The sequence below is a fragment of the Cololabis saira genome, chromosome 13 (assembly GCF_033807715.1).
Source record: "Cololabis saira isolate AMF1-May2022 chromosome 13, fColSai1.1, whole genome shotgun sequence".
In the NCBI taxonomy this organism is placed as follows: Eukaryota; Metazoa; Chordata; class Actinopteri; order Beloniformes; family Belonidae; genus Cololabis; species Cololabis saira.
The window spans coordinates 5,571,524-5,580,885 of NC_084599.1; the positions used below are offsets into that span (position 1 = coordinate 5,571,524).

A 9,362-nucleotide genomic window follows, 5' to 3' on the forward strand; every position below is an offset into this window, starting at 1 on the left:
ACTAGTCCTGGTTTCAGCTCCACTAGTCCTGCTTTCAGCTCTGCTGGTCCTGGTTTCAGTTCTACTAGTCCTGGTTTCAGTTCTACTAGTCCTGCTTTCAGCTCTACTAGTCCTGGTTTCAGATCTACTAGTCCTGGTTTCAGTTCTACTAGTCCTGGTTTCAGTTCTACTAGTCCTGGTTTCAGTTCTACTAGTCCTGGTTTCAGTTCTACTAGTCCTGGTTTCAGTTCTACTAGTCCTGGTTTCAGTTCTACTAGTCCTGGTCTCAGATCTACTAGTCCTGGTTTCAGTTCTACTAGTCCTGGTTTCAGTTCTACTAGTCCTGGTTTCAGTTCTACTAGTCCTGGTTTCAGTTCTACTAGTCCTGGTTTCAGTTCTACTAGTCCTGGTTTCAGTTCTACTAGTCCTGGTTTCAGATCTACTAGTCCTGGTTTCAGTTCTACTAGTCCTGGTTTCAGTTCTACTAGTCCTGGTTTCAGTTCTACTAGTCCTGGTTTCAGTTCTACTAGTCCTGGTTTCAGTTCTCCTAGTCCTGCTTTCAGCTCTGCTGGTCCTGGTTTCAGTTCTACTAGTCCTGGTTTCAGCTCTGCTGGTCCTGGTTTCAGTTCTACTAGTCCTGCTTTCAGCTCTGCTGGTCCTGGTTTCAGTTCTACTAGTCCTGGTCTCAGATCTACTAGTCCTGGTTTCAGTTCTACTAGTCCTGGTTTCAGTTCTACTAGTCCTGGTTTCAGTTCTACTAGTCCTGGTTTCAGTTCTACTAGTCCTGGTTTCAGTTCTACTAGTCCTGGTTTCAGATCTACTAGTCCTGGTTTCAGTTCTACTAGTCCTGGTTTCAGTTCTACTAGTCCTGGTTTCAGTTCTACTAGTCCTGGTTTCAGTTCTACTAGTCCTGGTTTCAGTTCTCCTAGTCCTGCTTTCAGCTCTGCTGGTCCTGGTTTCAGTTCTACTAGTCCTGGTTTCAGCTCTGCTGGTCCTGGTTTCAGTTCTCCTAGTCCTGCTTTCAGCTCTGCTGGTCCTGGTTTCAGTTCTACTAGTCCTGGTTTCAGCTCTGCTGGTCCTAGATGCAGATGCTGTTTGTTTTATTCGGTTCTTATAACGTCTATGGACTTTTCTGTTACTGTGATTTGAAATCAAGATTTACTGCCGTTCTTGTTTCACTTTAAAGGAGACCTATTCTGAAAAACAGGTTTTTTCTTGCTTTAACATATATAAAGTGGTCTCCCCTCAGCCTGCCAACTCAGAGAAGGAGGAAAGAAACCAGATTCCTAGTGTCTGTACAGCCGCCCGGATGAGCCGTCCAGTGTGATGTGGATCTACAAGCCAATAAGATTCTGCTGATTTCCGTTACGTAACCAAAATGCAAACCACGCCCACAACTATAAAACCGTGTAACTGCATGAGCGTCCGACTATCATAGCACTGCGTGACATCAGACGCTCTCTGTCCATCTCCCTCCAGCAGCTGCCACTTTATTGAGGTTTTTGTAGTGAAATGAGGAGGAATCATAGAGATAACTTCTCATTTCAACTAACTGGATCAGCCGTTCCTCATCATGACTGTTTCCTACAGCGCTTTCAACCGGCTTTCAACCGGCTTTCAACGCGAGCGACAGGAAGAAAATAGAAGCAGGGCGTCCGACAAATGTTCAGCTCAAAACGGCCAGTTAGGACAGTCCAATAGAAAATAAAGCAATGGAATTGATTTTGTCGCCGACGCTCGCATCGCATTAAGCCTGAATTATGGTTCCGCGTTACACCAACACAGAGCCTACTGCGTACGTAGGGTACGGCGTAGGGTACGGCGTAGGGTACGGTGTAGGGTACGGCGTAGGGTACGGTGCGCGTCGCTGTGTACCCTACGCCGTAGGCTCTGCGTCGATTTAACACAGAACCATAATTCAGGCTTAACTCCGCCGGCCGGAGCTTCCTCCATTTTTTCGTAGCGGTGTATCGGGTCATTCAGGCAGCCAATCAGCACAGAGCCTCATTATCATAGCCCCGCCCACTCAGAATCCTGCATAGATAATGAGGTTAGAGAATGGGAAGATAAAGACATGGCCCAGAGGCTGAATTTCTAATTTATGTAGAAAAAACAATCAAAAGCTTGTTTTTAAGACATTCAAGGCCTTTTTAAAATAGACATTAGATGCCATAATAGGTCCCTTTAATCAGGAGCATGATCACATGATCACATGCTACCTGCAGTAGCTTTATGAAGCCCCTACGACCCCTCTGGATGACGTCACGCCCCCTCCCTGGTGACGTCACGCCCCCAGCCCTAATGACGTCAGGGCTAGCGGTTCTGCTGGTCCCCCCCATGCTAGCTGCTGCTGCAGGTCTGTCCCGGTACCAGTACCGGCTCCGCGGCTCCGTCCCCCCCGTCCCCCCGCCCTGCCCCCCCCGGGTCCAGCCTCCCCCCCTACACCGCGGTCCCCGAGCCGCCGCTCCGCTATAACGGTCCGGGCCTCGGGGACGCGCGGCGCGCGGCCGAGCGGCTGGTTCTGGTCCGGGCCCGGGCGGAGCGGGGGGTCCGCGGCGGGGCGGCGGAGCGGCGGGGCTCCCCCCGCGGACCGAGGCCCCCCGGGCCCCGCGGGCCCTGTCCGGGGTAGAACAGCACCTTTACCTGGGTCAGAGACGGGACGGCTGCCATCTTCCCTGTTGCTGCGGGAACGCGCCTCCTCCTCCGCGGGGACGCGCCCCCTGCTGGACGGAAGTGGAGCTGCTCCCGGGGGCTGGTGGCCGGGGATTACTGTTAACAACTACTATATTAATACACAATAATATTACTGTTAACAACTACTATATTAATACACAATAATATTACTGTTAACTACTACTATATTAATACACAATAATATTACTGTTAACTACTACTATATTAATACACAATAATATTACTGTTAACTACTACTATATTAATACACAATAATATTACTGTTAACTACTACTATATTAATACACAATAATATTACTGTTAACTACTATAATAATAATAATACACGGGGAATTACTGTTAACTACAACAACTATAATAATAATAATACACAGGGAATTACTGTTAACTACTAATAATAATAATAATACACAGGGAATTACTGTTAACTACTATAAAAGTAATAATACACAGGGAATTACTGTTAACTACAACAACTATAATAATAATAATACACAGGGAATTACTGTTAACTACTATAATAATAATAATACACAGGGAATTACTGTTAACTACTATAATAATAATAATAATAATACACAGGGAATTACTGTTAACTACTACTACAATAATAATAATAATACACGGGGAATTACTGTTAACAACTACAATAATAATAATAATACACGGGGAATTACTGTTAACAACTACTATATTAATACACAATAATATTACTGTTTACTACTACAATAATAACAATAATACACAGGGATTGCTGTTAGCTACTACAATACACACATGAACACAATAACCTGGGAAATTAATGGACTGTTTATGTCTGTGTGAAAGGGACAGGAGTTAAACTGTGGCTTAGATACAGAAATGAAAATGTGTAGCACATTATTACAATTCAATAAATAAAAAATGATTAATACATATAAAACTAAGGTATAATACACATAGGCATGTTTATGTACTGTATATGTGTGTATGAATGAATGAATGAATGAATGAATGAATGAATTTTATTTTTGTGTCATGTCCGAAGACCCATCCCTTACAGGATTATAAGACACCAGAAACAGAAAATCATCAATGTACAATATCACACGCACCTAATTAGTGCCTTATGTTAGTTAGTGCCTTATGTTCCTGGCAGAGCTCTCCGCTCTCAGAGTGCAGGTTTACTCGTAGTATCTAAATGTAGATTTGGAGGGCGGGCGTTCTGCTATCAGGCACCATTACTTTGGAACCAACTTCCAATCTGGGTTAAGGAGGCTGACACCACCTCCACCTTTAAAACTAAACTTAAAACCTTTCTGTTTAGTAAAGCCTATAGTTAGTGTTTAGTAAACAGGCAATAAAACAAAAAGTGAAAATACTCTCTGAATGAACGGTAAAAAAAGAATCATAATGTGACGTTCCACTCTGAACTGTCCTTTTTTAACCTTTTTTATAGATGAAAACGTTGCTTCAGTTCATGGAGTATCTCAGTCATTCCCATCCACACAGCTCTCTGAAGGTCAACTACGTTTGGCTCTGGACTTTGACCATGTCTTTCAAAAACTTTGTGATTGTGAGGGGTTTCTGTCTGTTCGGTTTTCTTCAACATGGTTTTTGACATTAAGAGTCCACTTTAGTCTCATCTGTCCATATGACATTGTGCCAGAAACCCTGTCTATATGGTTCTTTATTTTCTGTAATGCAATTAAAAAAACAAAAATGTCATACATTCTGGATTCATTACAAATCAACTGAAATATTGCAAGCCTTTTATTATTTAAATATTGCTGATTATGACTCACAGTTTAAGGTTAAGATTCCCAGAATATTCTAATTTTTTGAGATAGGATATTTGAGTTTTCTTAAGCTGTAAGCCATGATCAGCAATATTAAAATAATAAAAGGTTTGCAATATTTCAGTTGATTTGTAATGAATCCAGAATGTATGACATTTTTGCATTACAGAAAATGGACTTTATCACAATATTCTAATTTTCTGAGACAGTCCTGTACGTCACATGTATATATATATATATATATATATATGTGCGCTCAAGTTTTTTTTTAAAGAGTTTCAAGGAGAAAGATTTACCTTCCATATGTATTTCTTCGATTGTTATTTTGTTCTTTGTGGGATGGATTATATACGATACGAATATAACTGCCTGCATTCATGGCTGTTCATGGATCATTGACCGGTAAATTATACCTGATCTTGTTTATTGGTTGTTTGTGTTGTATCTATTTTATGTTATTTTGTCTTCTCCTTCTTTTCTTTTCTTTTAATTTTGAAATTCATTGGTGGAGTGATGATGGGGGGGACCTGGACACCTGTCCCTCATTGAGGGGACCATGAACTCTGTAGACTAGTCTTCTGGTGATAAATGTGAGGACGTGTCGGAGTTTCTGTCTGCTTTTTTTTTTTTAAATTGAGTCATGTGAGAGGAAATGATCCCAAAGACTACCGGTACTTCAATTTATTGGTGCTAAAAGGTGGTTCTACAACCAGTTGAATCATGGGGGTTCTCAGTATTGCACATCTTTTGTTTTGTGCGTGTTTTAGTTATTTATTTATTTATTTATGTATTGCTTTATTTTTGGAAAAGAATAAATCAATAGATTTAAAAAAAAAAAACAATGGTACAGTGAAAAAAGGCGTTATGTTTTCTGACTGAGATTGTAATTGCCACAAGAATCAGATGGTTTTTATTATGTTTTCTATAAACATACTATTAAAAACGGGTTAACTAACTTTTGCACAGGACTGTAGACATATAAACTGAAATAAACATACTATTTAATGTAATCGGTAGCTCATTAGTAAATGAGGATCACAGTTTAAGCTAGACTCCTGAAAAGCCAGTATTTCATTTACTTCTCGACACTATTACTTTAAATTCTTTAAAACATGAGGATGAAAAACAGAGAAGGATCCTGCCTCTCTGGCTGCAGCAGCAGTTTCCATCCATTCATGCTGGAAAGCGATTGTCCTGTCTGACCGGGAGGAGGTTTGTCGTCTCGTCTCCACAGAGAGAAACGTGCTGGAGCTGAGCTCTCCAAGGTGCTGAACCTCCATCACACCACAGATGTGTCTGGAGAGACCCAGCCATTCTTTATTACTTTAGGAACATCAGATGATGTTATAAAGTTAAGCAACTTCCAACAATGTTTCCTCTCCTATAGTCTTTTTATTGGAAAAAAGTTATTTCTCATGCATTGGAAGAAAAAAGATGTACCCACCAGAAAGATGTGGCTCAGTGACCTCACTAACACACTGCACTTAGAGAGAATAATACTCTTCTGGATAAACTCACTTACTTTGAAAAAATGTGGTCCCCGTCATTCATAATCTCACACCTCCTATCAGAAACTGACATTTCCCCTTCACATTAACAAAGGAGTGAACAGACGGAAGAGTAAAACTGGCCGGGGGGGGGGCTGTTTATGTATTTTTACCTTTATTTTTTTATATTTTTATTTATTCATTTATTAATCTATTGTTATTCTTAGCTATTTTTCTTTCTTTGTATTTTGCATTCCACATTTTATATCAGTTTCTTCATTTATTATGTTCTAAGAACAAGTGCACTATGACCTGTACTCTATGCACACTGATGTGTGTATACTGTAAATTTGTAACTGTATTTTAATGTGCTCTAATAAAACACACTTGAAAGACAAAAAAAAGAAAAAAGAAAGAGATGTGTCTGTCCACAGGCGTGTTCCTGATCAGAAGCTTCCAGCGGATCCCTCTGGGATCTGGTAACGGTGTTCAACCTCTCCACGCCCTCTTCACGTCCACATCTTCAGGTTTCTGAGTCTTCATTCTGCCATCGTGAGTTCCCAGGATAATTTCAGTGTTTTCATTTGGTCCTCTCTGCATTATGACGATTAAAGATCGCGTGTCAGAACCAGAGCCACTTCATGTTTTATGCAAGAAGCTCCATCCACGTTGGTAAAGTGACATGTTCCTAGATGTGCCAGAGGGTGCAGTGCTGCTACTGACCGCTAGGGCTGCTTCCAAAAACGACTCATTCTTTGACCTCCATGTTAAAATGTCCAACTTTACAGAACAACCTTGTATAAAAAAGAGATCTGGTTTCCAGATTTAGATTTATTTTATGCCGTAAATGTATGTATTAATGGTTTTTGAGTGACAGCTGCATTTCAGTCTATGGTGTTACCCGCTAACCGTTGTCATTTAGCACTTTCAGGGAACTTGACTTGTAAACTGTGAAGACCAAACAGAACATAATCTTATTATTTTAAAGATAATGTGGATCCTGGTGCTGTTAGTTGTACCGCTGTCGGCCGGTTTGAAACAAACCAGCCTGCAGGAACCAGCCTGCAGGAACCAGCCTGCAGGAACCAGCCTGCAGGAACCAGCCTGCAGGAACCAGCCTGCAGGAACCAGCCTGCAGGAACCAGCCTGCAGGAACCAGCCTGCAGGAACCAGGCAGCATCCCCCCTGAAATAAAAACGGTCCAAATCACCCCCCTGTAAAACTGCCATCCCTCCTTTCCATCCCTTATGTCATTTCATCAATGAATGTGGTTTTACTGCTATTTCAACATTTAGAGTCATCACCAGAAAAATAACTTAGCTGACAATTTTCATCTGTTTCAAGTAAATTTTCACTTGAAATAAGTAGAAAAATCTGCCAGTGGGACAAGATTTATCTTCTTATTACAAGCAAAAAAAATCTTGTTCCACTGGCAGATTTTTTTTACTTATTTCAAGTGAAAATCTACTTGAAACAGGTGAAAACTGTTGTTTTTTCCATTGATGAGTCTTGTCTTAAGTGTATTGAGATTTTTTTACTAAAATGAGACATTTTAACTAGAAATAAGACAAATATTCTTGTTAAGATTGTGAGTTTTTGCAGTGATCCATGTTACTTATCCTGTGAAGGACAGAGTCATATTGATAAGTTCAGAAAAGTGTTTTTTATTGTTGTGTTTTGATGTATTTGATGTAAGCCCAGTGGATATTTAAAGCTTACAGAAGGCTGCATTTAACTGCTGCTATGTCATTCCTGCAGTATTTCTGCAGCTGTTTTGGTCACTGCTATTATTTGTAATATATTATATTATTTGTAATCAGCACAAATTATCTGTTCCCATATGATCAAATCCACCATCCCCCCTGATTGTTTTTTACAACTCGAGTACTGGGTATTACTGTATGTGCAGGTGTGTCTGCAAGTATTTTATTAACTTCTAGAGTAAAAAAAAAACAAGTCATGTACTTGCAGTGAACTGACTCGGCTCATCGGATTTTGTAAAAGCATTTCATTTCATTTTATTTATTTATTTTACACACCGTTGAAAACAAAAACACAACCACAACAAAACTGATGGGTTTCAGGTTGCAGTCCATCGTTGTTTAATCCAAACGAAAGAAGAACACAACGTGAAGTTAACCAGCAGATAATCTGAGAAGTGCAGCAGTTTCACCGTTCCTTTGGCAGCGCTGCAGTTTCTCCAATCCTACAACTCGCCAGCGTCACAGTTAAGTTCCTTCAGCACCTCAAACGCAGAACAAACACGTGAGCGAGGAGAAAACACTGAAACGGCTAAGCACATGCTGAAGAGCACCTGTTTGTTCTGGGTTTGGAGCGTGCAGCAGTTCCTTCAGCCCGGCACCAGAGACACAGGTGAAACTAGAAACAAGCCCCAGTCCTGAGGTGCACAGGAGGGAGGGCACAACTTCTCAGGACAAGTGCTGAAGATGCAGGGCAAGATGCAGATGGTCTGAGGGCTTTGATCCGTCCTCAAACATTACATTTACACAGTTAAAGAAACTCAAACAAACACACAACTGCTTCATCTGCGATAACAAGCAGCAGAGGCCACGGAGCGGCAGGTTTCTGCAACAACATCATCGTCTTCAGCAGCAACAGCTGCCAGAACCTCCTTCATCTTGTTCATTTCTGCTCCTGCAACTACTCAAGCCTACATGATTTCCACTTAAGAGATGTGAACTCTGTGAAGAACCAGCTCCTGTTGCTGACCTGCCACATCACGACTGTACTGCAAAAAAAAACCTCAAAATCTTACCAAGAATATTTGTCTTATTTCTAGTTAAAGTGTCTCATTTTTAGTCAAAAAATCTCAATACACTTAAAACAAGAATAAAAATAAAGAAAAAATAACTTATTTGACAATTTTCACCTGTTTCAAGTAAATTTTCACTTGAAATAAGTAGAAAAATCTGCCAGTGGGACAAGATTTATCTTCTTATTACAAGCAAAAAAAATCTTGTTCCACTGGCAGATTTTTCTACTTCTTTAAGTAAAAAATCTACTACAGGTGAAAATTGTTGTTTTTTTTTCCAGTGATGAGTCTTGTTTTAAGTGAAATGAGATTTTTTTGACTAAAAATGAGACATTTTAACTAGAAATAAGACAAATATTCTTAAGATTTGGAGTTTTTGCAGTGTGGGAACCAGTTCCTACAGGAAAGACGTGGCTGGGTTTCCATTGAGGGGGAAGGGGGGCGATGAGGCTGGACCTCTCAGCTGCAGCATCTCCATCACACTAATAAAACCAGGGAATAACTACATGGTGAAAGAAGAGGACGATGACGGAACGAGAGGAAGGACGTCCACATGAGAACGGGACATGATGAACTTGGGCTGTTTCTGTGGTGATGTTGGCCATGAATCAGAGGAGACGACTCTAACTGGAAGCAGACGTCCAGGACGTC

General features: G+C 40.7%; 1 protein-coding gene across 12 annotated transcripts in view; it reads right to left on the reverse strand.

The window, feature by feature from the left end:
- The window catches only part of LOC133458001 (epidermal growth factor receptor substrate 15-like 1), a 76,773-nt gene extending 74,086 nt beyond the window's left edge, over positions 1-2,687 (reverse strand). For all 12 annotated transcript variants that reach the window (XM_061737446.1, XM_061737444.1, XM_061737442.1 and 9 more), the window contains exon 1: positions 2,623-2,687. In XM_061737446.1, the coding sequence (XP_061593430.1) occupies positions 2,623-2,649 (27 nt within the window). In that variant the 5' untranslated portion in view covers positions 2,650-2,687. The remainder of the gene's footprint in view (positions 1-2,622) is intronic.
- Between the last annotated feature and the right edge of the window lie 6,675 nt (positions 2,688-9,362).